This window comes from Megalobrama amblycephala, linkage group LG2, assembly GCF_018812025.1.
Source record: "Megalobrama amblycephala isolate DHTTF-2021 linkage group LG2, ASM1881202v1, whole genome shotgun sequence".
Lineage (NCBI taxonomy): Eukaryota > Metazoa > Chordata > Actinopteri > Cypriniformes > Xenocyprididae > Megalobrama > Megalobrama amblycephala.
In genome coordinates this window covers 44,606,476-44,624,463 of record NC_063045.1, presented here as the reverse complement: position 1 = coordinate 44,624,463, position 17,988 = coordinate 44,606,476, and the positions used below count along the sequence as shown (strand labels likewise).

At 36.2% G+C, this 17,988-nt stretch overlaps 1 protein-coding gene across 1 annotated transcript in view; it reads right to left on the bottom strand.

Moving 5' to 3' along the window:
- Positions 1-1,944: 1,944 nt before the first annotated feature.
- Positions 1,945-17,988, bottom strand: part of ltn1 (listerin E3 ubiquitin protein ligase 1) — a 27,316-nt gene continuing 11,272 nt past the window's right edge. Inside the window, exons 9-30 of the mRNA XM_048178437.1 lie at positions 16,811-16,958; positions 16,005-16,739; positions 15,180-15,221; positions 14,871-15,060; positions 13,935-14,174; positions 13,620-13,773; positions 13,343-13,490; positions 13,000-13,207; positions 12,462-12,621; positions 12,228-12,332; positions 11,319-11,461; positions 11,078-11,213; positions 9,727-9,871; positions 9,256-9,466; positions 7,218-7,455; positions 6,388-6,468; positions 5,446-5,632; positions 5,006-5,177; positions 4,656-4,876; positions 4,384-4,578; positions 3,277-3,444; positions 1,945-2,605 (exon numbers count right to left, since the gene is read on the bottom strand). Of these exons, the coding sequence (XP_048034394.1) occupies positions 2,543-2,605; positions 3,277-3,444; positions 4,384-4,578; positions 4,656-4,876; positions 5,006-5,177; positions 5,446-5,632; positions 6,388-6,468; positions 7,218-7,455; positions 9,256-9,466; positions 9,727-9,871; positions 11,078-11,213; positions 11,319-11,461; positions 12,228-12,332; positions 12,462-12,621; positions 13,000-13,207; positions 13,343-13,490; positions 13,620-13,773; positions 13,935-14,174; positions 14,871-15,060; positions 15,180-15,221; positions 16,005-16,739; positions 16,811-16,958 (4,090 nt within the window). The 3' untranslated portion in view covers positions 1,945-2,542. The remainder of the gene's footprint in view (positions 2,606-3,276; positions 3,445-4,383; positions 4,579-4,655; positions 4,877-5,005; positions 5,178-5,445; positions 5,633-6,387; positions 6,469-7,217; positions 7,456-9,255; positions 9,467-9,726; positions 9,872-11,077; positions 11,214-11,318; positions 11,462-12,227; positions 12,333-12,461; positions 12,622-12,999; positions 13,208-13,342; positions 13,491-13,619; positions 13,774-13,934; positions 14,175-14,870; positions 15,061-15,179; positions 15,222-16,004; positions 16,740-16,810; positions 16,959-17,988) is intronic.

Here is a 17,988-nt window from a genome sequence, read left to right as displayed (position 1 = left end):
ATAAAATCACATCTATCTAGCTACCTATCTATCTATCTATCTATCTATCTATCTATCTATCTATCTATCTATCTATCTATCTATCTATCTATCTATCTATCTATCTATCTATCTACCTATCTACCTATCTATCTATCTACCTATCTACCTATCTATCTATCTACCTATCTCTCTCAATATAAGTCGTTAATCTGGCATTGGGGATACAATGAATTACATTTGGCTGATGGCTTTGGTTAGACCATTTTTAGAGCAATAACCCTCTCTTGACACTGAGCGAATTGAATAAAACGTCTCTGAAAAAGGATTTTAAAAAGCATCAAATCCTAAACAAACTTACATTGACACCATCCAATGCTGCCACCTAGTGGTTCACATTTATCCATAGCTGCCTTGTGGAAATATCAACAGCGAGTTCAACACTTGAAGCTTATAAACCATGATGGGCCAGTTTTTAAAGCATCAAGGACCTAAAACACCACATCGTCTCAGACCACATCTGTCATGTTTAATTACCTAATGACTTCTAAACAAGCGTGTAATTGAATCAAAGCCTCCATTACAACAATAAATGACTCAAATGCCAATGAGACAGACCTGAGACCTGATAGCCACTGCCATTTTGGCACCAGCAGCTGCTGTCTAATTGGTCCCGTTTCCAAGAACTAGCAGCTACCGTGATAGCATTTTACAGTAAGACGGAAATCGCTACTGACATCCTGGGCCTAATAAATCCAATAAAAGGCTTTTGCGAGAGGAAATCAGGAGAGGTTGTTGTGACTGCTCATTATATGTGTGAACTCTGCGAAACTTTCTCCGCAAATTCTAGAATGTTGACCTTTTCTCGTCTTCTTCTCATTCCAGTCTTTTTTCCCACCGACTTTTCTCTGACACGTTGTTAACCATTAAAGCAGTCCTATTACCACAAAAGAGGGACAAAAACGTATGTGTTTCCTCGCGTAATATATCCTGAGCCTTCCGACAATCCCGTCTCCCCAGTGCTCATTGTAGTCTTTACCGCTATTGATTTTTATCATAGATAAGGCAGCTAAATCTCCCTGAGAGCTCTAAATCCTTCGTCTCTGCACCCAGAAGCATTAGCTTCTTCCTCATGCAACAGAAAATGATCTTTTCTTTCTGGTTTTGGGGGACCTCTGCTCCATCCTCTCTCAGGAGAAAAGCCTCAGTCACGGCTTATAGGGCAACAGATGCAGGCAACAATACAAAATGAGGATGACTGATAGCAGCTATAGTGCAGGCTTTGCATTTGAGACATACATGGGAATACTTGTGTTATTATTCTGTACATGGATATACACACATACATATATAACACTGTAATTACATTAATCTATATATGTATATATGCACATATTGATTATTGCAATGCAATTACACAGTTGTAAGACTGTTATAACAAAACTCCTAATCTGCAATGCAAAATATGCCAGTAAAAAGTCATGTGGTGGTTTGACAAAATGTATAAACCGCTTGGTCACACTGGTTGTGTTGAGGAAATCCACAACCATATGGGATTGAAGATCAAAGGCATTTCCTGTCCTGCTTATCATATACTTACAGAAGCTTCAATAACATGAACGAGTTAAAATTTAAACATGGCCAGAGGAGACACATGGTTTTGTTCATATTTGTTTCAAGCAGTGTTCTGCATCATGCAATACATGTAGCTCTTCGTTGGGAACCTCTATTAAATATTAATAGCTGAGCAACAGATGGATTTAAAGTGCTTTGATCATCAACCTTTTTTGCCTCTGAAATGATTCTTCAATGCATGACTTCCCTGCATAAATGCAAACTGCAGCTAACCCCAAAGCTTCAATAGGTAATTTACCATGACTCTGAGAACAGAGAAACGCACAGATAATGTGACAGAGTGACTGACAGAAGCAGATTACGTAAAATGACGTACGATTAACAGTAAGGTTGAAGGTATGATAAACATCTGTATTTCAGGACCACAGATTGTGTCAACTAAAGATCAAAGTAAACAGAAATTTCTGCAGCATACAGCATTATGTGTCATTACACAAAATATAATTAAGCTAAGATTATAAGATAAAACTCTGTCCATTAATTATAAACAACTCATCCATATGGTCCCACATTTACCAGAGCAAAATACACTGTTTTCCACATTAGTAGAAGCTATGGACAGTTTGGTTTCACCAGATGATCTATCTAATGACAGGAGGATGAGTAAATAATGACAAAATGTCAATTTTTGAGTGAACTTTTCCTTTAAGGCCCTGAATGCGTTTGTTCATCCTTTATTGTCCTATCCAACTGTCTTCAATTCAGTCCGGCACTTTGTTTTCTGGAATTCCAACTGTTTGTTCATTCACTTCGTTGTTTGTGATGGATGTTGTTGGGTGCGTCTTCAGAGTCAAAAACTAAAAGGCCACAGTATTTTGCAGCACTGCAAAAATCATATGTACAAACAAATGAAAAGAACATTTCTTTCTGAGTCAGCTGTTCGCCAAGGACGTCATTCACCTATTATTTGTGTCCATGGAGACAGAGCTTAGAAGAACATCTCTCTGCACAGAGGACACGTGGATTTGTTGCTAGATGTGAACCATTTATACTGTGGAATGAAAGAAAATGGAAACAACCGGTCAGTGAGGAAGGAGAAGCGCTCGAGAACATTCAAGGCTGCACATTTTGCTGATTCTGAAATATCCGCAGAAATGGAGTAATAAATAGAGACAGATTGAGAACTTCACTGCGGTGTTGAACTGATTCAATTTCAAGCGCACTGGTGACCTATTAGGGTTTTAAACCTCTGATATGAAAGGGATGCAGTCACACTACCAATAATCTATTTTTTTAAACATTTTTAAGAACAAAATTGCGACTATTTACTTTCTGAATTTCCTTTGTGATTCAGAAATACATCAGATTACAGAAGTAAAATAGGTTTCATGTTGACTTTAACCTACAGATATTATAGATACTGATGTAAATTTGTTTATTCGTAAAGGATTACCAGGATTAGGCTTTAGTTCAATTAGGACATTTAATTAGCTTTTATAAACATGCCTTAGAAAAAAAACATTACTGGTGTGCTTCTTGAGACAAAACAATGACTCTGACATAAGATTTGAGTTGTTTTCAGATAAAAACAGCTCAAACATGTATTTTAGTCTGAGACTAGGCTTAAGCCTTGTCTGTGAAACCAGGGGTCAGTGTTTATAAAAACATTCATCTAAAAATAACTATAATAGAAGAGCAAGAGATGGTGTATGCAGCACTCACCAGACAGGCAGAGTGGAACTTCTTTTTGCAGGTACGGCAAGCTTTCTTTGGCAGCGAGTAATTGGATCCATGAATGACAGAGAAGCAGATCATACAGTCCTCCACCCCCTCAAAACGCTTGTCAACATTGTTCTTCCACAGTGACAGACCCTCCAAAATACTGCCATTCTACCAAACACAACACATCATCTAAATTAGTTTGGGCATTTTTAGTTATTATTCATATATTAAGCAAAAAATCACTCAGGGTATTACTGTTACTCTAATAAACCAGTTCAATTGGGCCAATTACAACCTAAAAAGATGAGGCAACATTTACAGTGGCTTTAAAAAGTATTTGGACACTTCTAGACAAATTTTCAACAACAACAACAACAAAAAAAAAAAAAGTGTCTTAGTTGTCCAAATACTTTTAACAATTTTAGCTTCTCTGTTACAGCACTGCTTTGTAGTATGACAGTGTTTTAGTGGCAGTTTTTTTTAAACAAGATTTTCAGAATCAAATTGTAAAATTAGGAAACCGAAAGTGTAATTTTGCATGAAAGACAATATTCTGAAATAATATTAATAATCTTGATTTATTTTCTTTTATATACCATGTTCAAATGTTTGGTGTCATTACGATTTTTTAAGAATTAATAATATTTATTCAGCAAGGATGCAGGAAATTGATCAAAAATTGAATTTAAATTTAAATTGCATATTTCTTTCAAATAAATGCTCTACAGTTTCCATAAAAATATTAAGCAGCATAACTGTTTTCAACATTGATAATAATGTTTTTTGAGCAGCAAATCAGCATATTAAATGGATTTCTGAAGGATCATGTGACACTGAAGACTGGAGTAATGATGCTGAAAATTCAGCTTTGCATCACAGGAATAAATTACATTTTTTAAATATATTAAAAGAGAAAGCAGTTCTTTTAAATTGTAATAATATTTCACAATATTGCTATTTCACTGCATTTTTGATAAAATAAATGCAAAAGAAAATCTTACTGACCCCAAACTTTCCAATGGTAGTCTTTAAATGTTTATTTTTTATTAAACTAAATGTTATTACATTTTAAAAGGTTTAGCCAGAGAACATTTATACATCCTGTACCTGGTGTGTGAGGTACGTGCTGAGCTGAAGCATCCAATTGCGCCACTGCTGAACGGACACACCCACTCTCCGCCCACTTTCCACTGAGATAGACCCAAGGGGATAATTCTGAGGCAGCTGAATCACCAGCTCTATGAAGATATCGTCGACAGAGTAAGTTGCAATCACCTCCCGCGTGGCAGAACGCGCTTTCACCTGTGAGTCAAAACACATCAAATCACAATGCAAAAAAAGCACAGAGCACATAAACTAAACTTTCCACCCTGGCTCACCATCATGTTCTCAAAAGTCTGGGTGCTGGACTGCACAGAGGCAATCTCCTGCGCAGACAAAACGCCGCTGACGTACTTGCTGGTGAATTTATCCACCGTGCTGAAGACGCGTTTCTCTTGGCTGTTCCACCACAGACGCACCATTGCAGGCAAGTCCTTCAGCGCACCATAGTACACGGAGCACGCCAGATGGGGAACCTCAAACTGCAGACCTTCAGTTTCTAAAACACACACAATTAGTGAGATGATCTCAGATATGAGAGAAATGCATACGCATTATAAATCATTGGATGTCAAATGATGAGTAGTTTGGTAGTGAGAACCACAGTTATTAATGATCTACAACATACTCTGGGGGGAGAGAGACAAACTCTCAGTGAAGAAGGTTTTAGGTTCTTTGCTTGAGGGTTCAGCTAGTTGTCCGGGCACTGATGGGTTCTCTGGCATCAGACGGAACAGGTGGAGCAGAAGTTTATGAAGAGAACGAGTCTTTTTCAAGTGCAGAGAGTACTGAGCTCGCAGCTGAAACACAAAGATAGCCGTTTTCGCTACGCATAAGATGTGTTATCTTGCTTGCATTACAAATAAGTACTGTGGCCTTTCTTCACATTTACTCAGGATCAGAAAGGGCTGGGGAGATGAAAGCTGTGACATTATGACTCGATATTTCGGTCACAATGAAATGGACGTCTGACAGACCATTTAAGAATGTCTCTGTTAGAAGTGTATCAGAAAGGATGAGGCAATGACTGACAGCTTTCCAGAGCATTATGACTGATAATTTACTCACATGAGATGAAGAAGCCTTGAAGAAGGTAAATAGGAGTTTCCAGGACAGAAGATATCCCAGAATGCAGCAGTGCTCCATACTGAGGGCCTGTACCACTGCAAACTCGCCCACTTGCACACCACCTAGAATATTCTCCAGTAGCTCTTCTGTGGCAGAAAGGATGCTCATCAACGCTGCCGGAGGAGACCTGCAGGAAGTGCACACAGTAAGTCTCCTAGATGCTGGACACGTCCAACCATAAAATTTGGGGATGGAGGGACAGATTGGATAAATTAATAATTACATAAGACAATAAATAACAAATAATTAAAAAAATATTATATAAAAACATATTTACAGAAAAAAAACACTGAAAGGATAGAGGACAGATAGACAAATTGGATAAATAAATTATTACATAATGCAATAAATAAAAAAATAAAATAAATAATAATTATATAAAACAAATTTACAGTGAAAAACAGTAAAAGGACATTCCCAGATAGCTGGTTTATATAAATAACTTTACATAAATATTTTATAATTGTTATCATTAATGTACATTAGGGTGTTGTGTTATTTAGATAATGTTTATTGCATTATTTTATATATTTTACAATTTAGTTAATACAATAATTAAATAATAAATAAATAAACAAATATATATATATATATATATATATATATATATATGGGGACAAAATGTCTGCCACAAAGATGGCAAATATCCAAAATCCTTGTCCTTGTGGGAACATTTTTTGGTCCCCATGAGGAAAACAGCTTATAAATCATATGGAATGATATTTTTTGAAAATGCAAAAATGCAAAGTTTTCTATGATGGTTAGGGGACAGAATATACAGTTTGTACAGTATAAAAATGATGTCTATGGAAAGTCCCCATGAAACATGAAAATCCAATGTGTGTATGTGTGTGTGTGTAAGTGCATCTTTTTGTGTCTTACAAGCATGGTTCCTCTCCATCTTCATCCTCAGATTTAGCGCTGGCACTCTCGCTGTCACTTTCTGGCAACAAAGGCATCACCCTGTAAGACACGAACACATCACTCACATTTCTCCTGAGACGACTTGACGTCATCGCTGAGGCTCATTCAAAGGCTTGTAATGGACATAGCATTACAGCAACAGCACAGAGAAGATCTCAGCTAACCCCGTGGAATGTAAAACTGTTTCTCTCCCAGAGGCTTGTGCTCTCAATGAAGCATATTTAATTAAAGCCAAAGCGGAACGCATTGTGGATTAAACTTCTTACGTACAATATGACCTTAAGGCTAAGCAAAAAACTATCCGTCCCTTGGAGTATTCATTTCAATTACATTTACAATTATGTTCTCGACAGACACTTTCCCACCAAAGCAACTTACAGGAAAGTCCATTATAGTGTTTCTGCAGACGCTGCAGAACAGGTAGAAAACAAAGATAATGTCTAGGTGGTAAGACACATGCTGACTCCTTAATGCGGTGTTCTGCACTTAGCATTTTATTTTTTTCCCCCCTAAAGTTCAATTACAATGTTAAACAAGTTTTCTTACACCACAAACAGTTGTAATTTAGTTTAACATGCCCTCTCACCGACCCAGGTTGTTTTTGCTACTGTACCTTCAAGACTTTGGACATATGTTAATGTGCTCATGGTAGCTGATCATGTAAAAGGGTATATCTACATATTATGTTGAACTTAAAACAGTAAGTCTTCCATTATATGACACATTTAAATGTCTGTATTGTGGAGCTGGAGTAAGGAAAGAGTTAAAGAAGGTAATAGAGTCTGTACTTGTGCAGGATGTGGTAGACAGCGAGCTGTAACGGGCGGGCTTTGAAGAGCAGCAGGGGCGAGAGGGTATTCAGCAGGGTCTGGAGGGGCTCCGGCAAACTGCTCCTCTGGTCAGCTACAAACCGAGGTGGGAGTTTATTCTGTGTGAGCAGCTCCACAGGGATGTAGGTAAGAGCCTCCCCCACCGCCCTCAACACCGGCAGGGGGAACAAAGGGTCATCTGGCTCTGTAAAGTCCGCTGAGACAAAAGTGTGACATTTCAAGGAGTCTGTTAACCAAAAGGCATCATATGTCCATTATATATCAAAAGTGAAAATGGGTTTTAATTACACTGTATAAAATGCTTGCAATTTTTATATAAGAATAAACTAAAAATTCTACAGAATAAAAATCTTAATTGTTTAACTGTAGGTTACCTAACCATATACTGTATGGTGAAAAACTGTAAATGGTTTATTATAACATTATATGTCATTTTCTGTAAAATACTGTCAAATTTATAGTTTTTGCAAGTAAAAACTATGAATAAACATACAATTTATGTTAAAAAAAAAGAAGTAAAAGGACATTCCCAGAATTAGGGTGTTTTGTGTTATTTAGGTTATATTTACTGCCGGTCACACTTTAGATTAGGGTCCAGTTCTCACTATTAACTAACTATTAAGTATGACTTTTGCTTCAATAAACTCCTTATTACTGCTTATTCACAGTTAGTAAGGTGGTTAAGATTAGGTATTGGGTAGGATTAGGGGATATAAAATATAGTCATGCAGAATCAGGCATTAATATGTGCTTTATAATTACTAATGAACAGCTAATATCCTAGCAATATGCATGCTAATAATGTTAGTAAATAAAAATGTTTATGTTCGTTCACAGTCCATTAACTAATGGTAACATATACAAATTTTGATCCTAAAACTGTATGTTGAGATTTACATTAACTAAGATGAATAAATGCTGTAGAAATATTGTTGATTGTTAATTCATGGTAACTAATGTAGTTAAATAATGTTAACAAATGAAACCTTATTGTAAAAGTGTTACCACCATGTTTTATGGAAAGACCACTTGCGATTCATCATGTGGCTTTCTATTGTTCCACCTGTATTGCTATCAGTACATTTGAAGGTAAAAACCAGATTATGATAGTTCAAGTAGAGTGGTATGTTCATATTTTATCATTTAATGAAATATACAGTTATAGGCTGTAAAATATACAGGCACCAATATGCCAACCTGTAATAATGGAAAGATAGTCACCATATTTTTTATATGGTAGCAATAACAGTTTTTCTTACTGTAAATTTAACAGGATACTATTAACTAACTATTAACTATGACTTCTGCCTCAAACTCCAAATTACCACTTATTAATAGTTAGTACGGTAGTTGTAAAGTTTAGGTATTGGGTAGAATTAAGGGATGTAGAATAAAGTCATGCAGAATAAGGCATTAATATGTGCTTTATAAGTACTAATAAACGGCCAAAATCCTAGTAATATGCATGCTATTAAGCAACTAGTTAATACTGAGAATTGGACCATAAACTAAAGTTGCTGTGCTGTGCTGTGCTTTAGCTGTTAGACAGTTTGGACGGTTAAATGGAAAAACTGCATCTTTTTCTGTTTGTTTTTTTTCCCCCCAGAGTCATGGTTTTTGAAACACTTAAATTTACACTACAATTCAAAAGTTTGGTAAGATTTTTCATATAATATATCAGTTTCCACAAAAATATGTTCTATTATTATTATTATCAGTGCTGAAAATATCAGTTTTCAACATTGATAATAATAATAAAAAATGTTTTTGAAGCATAAAATCAGCATATTAGACCAATTTTTTAGGCATCATGTGACAATGAAGACACTTAATATATAAAACAGTTAAATTAAATTATATAAGTCAAATTAAATTATAATAATACTTCACAATATAAATGTTTTTATAAACTTTTAAATGGTAGCATAAACATATAAAAAAAAAATAATAATTAAACCACAAACCACACATGAATGTTCTTGTTAAGGTGACTCACTGGGAATCTTAATAAGCAGTGGGAGCAGAAGGTTGTGAATTCCCTCCAAAAAGAACTCCTTCCACTCTGAGGTCAAGTCTGGAAGAAGTTGCTCCACACCAGCAGGGGGTGATGTGAAAAACTCACTCAGCCTCACAATCAGCTCACAGTTTGCACACACAAACAGCTGTACCCAAGGATTCCAGAATACAGTGCTGTTCTCACTGGCGGTCTGCAAAAAAGACACAAACGACATTTGCTTAGATTGTTGTCTGTATGCAGCACGGTTCTCAGAGTAGGCATGATTATTTATTGGATCAGCCATATGTGTAAAGCATCTCAGATCTCATTTACACCTGGTGTTAAAATAAGATCTGTTTAAAATGCAGATTTGATTGTGCACTGGGGTAGAAATATCTGGAAGGGACAGATAGTGTGTCACTCTGTCTACTGCATATAAACAGTGAATGAAGATGGAAAGAGAAATAACACCTCAAGCCATGCCAGCATTGAGCAGAGCAGGAGATCCCAATGAGTGTTTCCCAAGACTGTGGGAGAATGATCCACCATCCAGCACAGGAAGCGCATCATTTCTACTGCCAATGACAGCCCTGCAGCAGGAACCTTTCCAAGGTCACTGCAAATGGACACAAAGAAAGGAGAGGGAGATTATTAGGCCTTGCGTTATTTAAGTGAATGGATATAAAATAATACTGTAAAAACAATGAACTTTAATCATTTTTGTTGTTTTTTGGCATTTATTGTATACTTTATTATTAATTTTATATTAAGGTATAGAAAAGAGGGGATAGGAAATAGCTTTTGTTGATTTGTCTGTTTTTTTTTCTTCTTCTTCTTCTTATAAAAGCATTCTAAGCCAAATGTTTATATTTTGTTATGTATTTCAAGGTGCTTCACATTTTTGATGAGAGCTATTATTTTTTATTATTACGCATTATTAATTTTATATTTTGCATTCTTTATTTGAAAGATATAGTAAAGTTTTTGTTGATTTTTCAGTTTTTCAGCATTAAATGTTATTCTTTTGAAAGCATTCTGTTTCATTTTTATGCATTATTTCAAGTTGCTTCACATTTTTGATAATCTAAAATTATGATAGCTTTTTTATTACATATTATTAATATAATTAACACACACACACATATATATATATATATATATATATATATATATATATATATATATATATATATATATATATATATATATATATATATATATATATATATATATATATATATATATATATGATTAATTTAATATTTTATATTCTTTATTTTAAAGATTTTGACATATAAAAGATATTTGAACCATTAAAACTTTCAGCAAGTTTCATAACTTAAAATGTATTTAAACGCATTTATTTAATCAAGTTCCAAAAACAGCTTGTTTTGATATTGGGTGACCTGTGACGTCACATGGGCAAATACATTTGCATATGCCTACCTCCTGAGCAAGACATCGACAAATTGTTTTACATCATTGCACCACAAGCTGCATATATATCTGCTTTTTTTGTGCAAAAATTACCTTTTATACATTAACATTATAAGTGGAATTCAAGGAACATCCAAATCCATGTCATGACCCCTTTAAAGATATATATTTTTATTATTACTCTACTGTGCAATTTTTTCTTCTACTGGAAGGATTAAATAGAGTGGGCAAATAAAAAGATGTGGAAAGAAGAGCAGAAAGGGACCGAGTCTTGAATCCCGCATCACCCACGAGCATCACGGCCACAGCTCTGACATAATAAATACGACATGCCACTGCAGTCTTCCTCATTACAGAGATACACATAGCAGAAGCATGGATTCACCTGTTGAAGAGGAACCACTCCTCTCTACTGTTCCTCCATTCAGCTATCGTGGCTATGACAGCCAGCAAGATCTCATCCTCCACAGCCGTGTCGGCCTGTAGACAGCAGAGCAGCACGGCCAGACAGCCTCGGACACCTACACACACAACATTATTCTTTCACATAAGTTAAGTGAGTGAGATTGGTGTTGCTCTGCCTATGTGACTCATCATGTGCTGTATGGATATGATTTGAATCTCACTATCGATGCAGTCCTGCTCTCTGTCCTGCCAGTTAAGCAGCTCTGCAACACACAAGGCGACGAGGGATTCTCTCTCTTCACTGTCTAGAAATGGACACAGCGCCTGCACCGTATTCACACTGTGTTCTGAGAGGGGAAAGAAACTGACACACACAAACAAGCCACAGAATTAGCAGGAACGTCACAACCACCTCACTGGTTAGGCTGACATTTCTCACCAAAATACTGTGCTGATAGCCAGCTGTAATCATGTGTATCTGTATAAGCTGACTGACTGAGGTTCCTCTGGGTCACATTCACACATTTCTTACATCAGCATATGCTGTTTAACAGATTACTGCTGCTGCTGCAGCAGCCTAGAGAAACTACTAGAATTATCTCAGAGGCCAGTGCAATGAGTTTTAAATCAGCTATTACAGTTACATACACTACAAATTTTTTTTTTTAAAGAAATTAGTACTTTTATTCACCAAGGATGCATTAAATTGACTAAAAGTAACAGTAAAGACATTTATAATGTTGAAACGATTTCTATTTCAAATAAATGCTGTTCTTTTGAACTTTCTATTCAAAGAAACCTGAAAAAATGTATCACGGTTTGCACAAAAATATTAATCAGCACAACTCTCAACATTGATAATAATAAGAAATGTTTCTTGAGCACAAACTCAGCACATTAAAATGATTTCTAAAGGATCATGTGACACTGAAGACTAGAGAAATAATGGTGAAAATTAAGTTTTGCATCACAGGAATAAATTACGTTTTAAAATATATTCAAATATAAAACAGTTATTTTATATTATAATAATACTTCACAATATTACTACTGTTTTATTGTATTTTTGATCAAATAAATGCAGCCTTGGTGACCATAAGGACTTCAAAAAAAAAAAAAAAAAATCCTACCTTTCTACATTGCCATATAAGCCCTTGATGTCACTTGGGTCCATTTTGTTGTTCTGCATATATCTTGCCAGAGATAGTGACCAGAGAGAGCCCTCTTCTTGTGACCTGTGATTAAAAAGAAGGGTCTATAAATTATGCTTATTAAAAACAAATTAAACATATTTATACAAAATCTAGGCCATTACTAATGAAAATTCACATTTCTGGAAAAAAAAAAAAAATGAATGAGTTAACCTTGTGAAAAGCGTGTCTATAAGAGTGGTTTTGATCAAGCTGTTGTTGTGGATTCTTTGCTCTAAACTCCAGGAATGCAGCAGTTTATGATATTCAGACACCATGAGGGGTGAGAGCTCCATTTCTGCACACCACTGAAGTCCATAGATAATCTCTGAAACTACATAAGAACAAATATTTGTAAAAATTACCAAAAAAAAAAAAAGGAAAAGAAACGTAACTGCTTACATGAATTCTTGTGTCCAAAAATGTTTTTATTATTTTATAAATTAATTGTTTACAAGAAAGAAAGAAAGAAAGAAAGAAAGAAAGAAAGAAAGAAAGAAAGAAAGAAAGACTTTTATTCAGCAAGGGGGACGCATCAAATCAGCATATTAGAATGACTTCTGAAGGATCATGTGACACTGAAAACTGGAGAATTGAAGCTGAAAATTCAACTTTGCCATTGCAGGAATATATTGCATTTTAAAATATATATATACACTTTTATTATACAAAATCAATGCTACTAATAGCTAGATGAAAAAATGAGTCTCACCTATGTTTTTGAGATCAGGAGTTTCGGAGAAGTCTGCCTCCACCTGCTGGTCATCAGGTGAAGATGCAGTGAGGATGATTCTGCCCAGTAATGCAATTACACACAGGTGTGCGGGAAGCCGGTTAGACGGCCTGAGCTTCCACACATCCATGCTGAGGTTTTCACCTGTGACTCTGAGATGACCACACAGCAGAGGGTATCTCACCCACTGCAGAAATGCACAAAGAAAGTTACTTAAAAACAATGACAAAATAGTATGTATGAAGTCTATACTTCCTATACTTCTATACTTCAATTATTTCCTCTTAAAAAGTGTGAATTCCATTTGTGATTAGCTGAGGACCTGAGGGGGAAGGGCCCGTCTAATGCGGCTCCACTCCTCTTCAGAAGGAGTAAGACAGCAGATAAACTGAGACAGGAGACAGGTGGTCTTCTGGGCCGAGGCGATGGTCTGAGCCAGACTTTCTACAGCCTGCACCAGAACCTGCAGACTGACATCAATAAGAGAAGAGATTTAGACAAGCTGCTACAATTTATTCAGCCAAACTTTTTAAAAAACAAAAAAGTAACAGCTTTTGGCAAAAGCACATTCATCTAAAGATGGTTAGAGAAGGCCAAACCTTTTGACAGTCAGTGGAGTGGTGAGCAGCTGACTTTTAACCCAGAGAGCAATGTTGTGGAGGAGGGTGCCCTTTGTGACCCCTGCACCCAGGTGAGCGATGAGTGATTGAATGCCAGCAGTGTAGGCGTGCTGAAGCTTCAGGAGAAGAGCATCTGCCAGAAAACACCACGCATGCATTTAATAGAAGTACGCACACAACATTGTGTCATATTTAAAGGTATTTAGAATTAATTCAAATATTCAGAAACTGTTAAAGCTGGTTTTTCACACAAACTAGAATTAAACACTTTCCGTAGAGAGGAGTTCTCTTCACCTGAGAGGTGAGTGATGGTTTGGTCTTGTGCACAAAGCTGGAAAACAGTCATAAGCAGTTCCTCTGCAGACGCCAGCAGCAGGCAGCCCTTAACCGAAGAAAAGAAGGTGGCAGCCACATCAGAGATGAAAGTGACCAGCGGCTCTGTGTTTCCGGCGTCAGACATGCCCTTTGCTTCTGACAGGGTGGCGTGAAGCTTGTCAATGATCTGCTCGACATACACCTTACCAATAAGAGGCTCTGCAGAGAGAGAAATAGGGTGAGACAGTATTATTTGCTTTATTTGATTTTTAACAAATTTAACTCCCATAATGAGATATACATAACTGTTCAAAACTTTGGGGTCAGTAAGTATTTTTAATACTTTTATTCAGAAAAGATGCATTAAATTGATCAAAAATGACAGTAAAGACATTTATAATGTTACAAAATTCTGTCCTTTTGAATTTTCTATCAAGAAAGAATTCAAACAATTAAGACTGAATCCTATTCAGAGAATCCTGAAAAAAAGTATCATAGTTTCCACAAAAATATTAAGCAGCACAACTGTTTTCAACATTGATAATATTAAGACATTTTTCTTAAGCAGCAAATCATCATATTAGCATGATTTCTGAAGAATCATGTGACACTGAAGACTGGAGTAATGATGCTGAAAATTCAGTCATCGCAGGAATAAATTACATTTAAATTATTTACATTTATATTAAAACAGAAAACAGTTATTATAAATTGTAATAATATTTCATAATATTTCTGCTTTAATGTATTTTTGATCAAATATATGCAGCCTTGGTGAGCTTAAGAGACTGCTTTCAAAAATATTACAAAAAATATTACCAACCCCAAACTTTTGGTAGTATTTCTAGTAAATAAAGTAAAGGTAAATTTTGTCTTTAACTCCAGTTGTTGAGCAGTAATGATATAGAGACTTACCATTATTGTGCTGCTGTGACAGAGCGAGGCTGATGAGAGGCCAGCCATGTGCATGTTGGGATGATGAAGAAGGGGATCCAAGCAGACCCATCGCACACAGTTCTCCAGCCAAACCCACCAACCTCTCCCCTAGCACAGAACCCCTCAGCCAGCCAATACACACCTCCAAACGGACAGGATCTGCACATGACTGGTGTCATGAAAGTCAAGAGAATATTTAGTTCATATTTTTTAATAATAAAAAACACTGTTAAATGTAAAGCTAAATGTAACCTAATTGAAAAGCCCTTTTAATAAAAAAACAAGTACCTTTTCAATAAGTTGAAGAGTCACGTTCCAATTCAAATCCCTCTGTTATGAAGAGACAAATAATTGATTATTGATGTGTTACATGTATGTACATAAGAGAAAATATCAGTAACACTTTATTTTAGGGTTCAATTTTGAATTTTAACTAGTTGTTTATTAGCTTTCATATTACTAGTATATTGGTTGTTTATTAGTACTTATAAAGCACATATTAATGCTTGTTATAAATATTGTTATAAATATTATTAAAATAACTAGTTTGTATTTGAATATATAGAAAAGAGTCTAAATTCGTTGATGAATAGAAAGTATCTTTTGAATATAAAAATCTTTTGTAACATTATAAATATCTTGTCATTATAAAATATTATTATAAATAACTGTCACTTTCTTGCTGAATTAAAGTACTAATTTATTTTTTAAATCTTACTGACTCCAAACTTTTTTAACAGCAATGTAAATATAATTTTTTATTTTTAGTAAAGTCTAGTTAAGCAGAAAAAAGCCATACAGTTAAGCCCTTTGTATAATTGTCTAATGCTATATTATATTATATTATATTATATTATATTATATTATATTATATTATATTATATTATACAGTATTTCATATTATAATTTTTTTAATAACTCACATTATTATTAGTAGTAGTAGTAGTAGTAATAAATATAATTCTTTACTGAACACCAGTGTGTTTTATCATGCTGGTGCTGTTACTTAAACCCCTTAAATGTGGTAAAACACTGTAACGTGGCCTCTTGTGGGCTATCACTTTAATGTATCCCTGTAGCATCCCAATCCCCCCAACCATGTGGGTGTCTTACACTGATGTGGTTAAGGATCAGTGTCTTGTCATCACTTGAGCCGCAGCACTGCAGGGAACTGAAAACCATGTCCACCAGGAAGTCAGTGTCCTTTCTGCTGTCCTGTTTTAACCATACAGCCACTCTCTGCAGGAGGAAGTGGACAGCTGCGTTCTCAGCAAGTGGCCTGAGCTCTGACCCCATTTCAGGCATCATTTCCTCTGGCTTCAGCAGCACCTGGAACACCTGAGGGTTCGGGAACACCCGGAGCAGCTGAGACAAAAACCGCAGGTGCCTTTCCGACTCTTGTTTGCTCACGTACGCCATGTTGAGGTCCGCCAGCTGGCACACCAAATCCAGCAGGTGTCCATTTCTCAAGGGACGGTCTTGTTCCTCCACCGCTGGAGTTTCTCTCTGAGGTTCCTCCCCTTGTCCTCTTTCTTCCTGGTCTGTGAAGCAAATTTTCACAGTTTTCTTCTTCTTGGTCTGTTTACTGGCAATGTTCGGGTTATGCATAATCTGCAGAAGCGATGCAATGCCCTCAAGGGCGGTTCGCTCAGCCTCCTCGCAGTCCACGCAAGTTGTGCACAAACGACTCAGACCCTCCCAAAAGTCTGACAGCAGTCTTTGAAAGGTGGAAGTTTCTTTTCCAGCTGTCCGCTTTTCCCAGGAAAGGAGCATATCTGAGACTTGAGGGAACAGAGGACCCGTCTGCAGCGATGGGTTTCCCAGAGCTCTGTCAATCAATGGCAGGAGCTGTGGAGAAAGAGATCAATGCATAAGATATCAGCACGTTTAGAGAGATCTTTTCCTTTTGAACCACAGACCTGTTCTGAGATGAGCATGTTCTGGATGCTTCTCTGCTCTTGCTCGTCTCCGGCGTTCTGCAGCATGATAAACCGCAGACACTCCATCGTGGCAAAAATGATGGCTGCACTCTCTGAGGGACTGGAGGTGGCACGCTCACTCGACAATCTGGACCAAACATAGCAGAATAAATAATAACTGAGCGTAAAGATAATAAAAAGCAGGAAGCAGGAAATGCTAGGAATAATGAATTAAAAACATTCTGAATTCATAAAACTAAACCATCCTGTTTAATTCTAAGGATCACAGGAGGATATATACACTGCGTTTCAAATTATTATGCAAGTGACATATCAGTAAGATTTCACTAGAATGAACATTCAGATTTTAGTTTTTCTAAGAAAATGTTTGTTTGTTTATTAATCCACGTCTTTTTAGGTAACTGGTATCAATCTCAAACAAAATAATTTGCCAGATCTATGGAAACCCTACTTTGAGGTTGCTCCACGTTATTAAGCAAGTCACAGTTCTCATGCAATATGGGGAGGATGAAAGATCTTTCTGAAGATGAAAAGCATGAAATGGTCCAATGTTGTGCAAAAGGCATGAAAACAACTAATATTGTGTAAAAACTGAATGGAGATTATTAAATTATTATGAGATTTGTGAGTGATTTAGAGCACAGCAGAACTCGGTCAGATAAAGGCTTATTAATGAAAGTTCCTGTCAAAAAATGTATTGTATTAAAAGGGCAGCTACAAAAAAAGCCAGTGTTGAGCAGCAAACAGGTATTTGAAGCTGCTGGTGTCTCTGGAGTCTCAAGAAGCTCTCCATGCAGGCTGGCAGTTGTGCGTAAAGATGCATTTTAGCCACCATTAACCAAACCTCACAAAGAGAAACATTTGCAGTGGGTGTAGAAATACATTTTCAAACAGTTTTAGTGCTGTGGTGTTATTTTGCAGCATGGGATAGTGCATAGTGCATTGTATTTCAGAAGGCACTATCCTCCTTTTTATACCATAACTGAAAATGGCCAATTATGAACTCCACATATCTTGCAAAAGTCATTTTAATACCCTCAGAGACCCTAAGGGGACCTTCCATCTCACTTCCCAATATTCCAGCCCAAATCATCACCCACCAGCTCCCTGCTGACATCTTGTTGGAAAATGGTGACCATTCACCAACTATCCAAAAA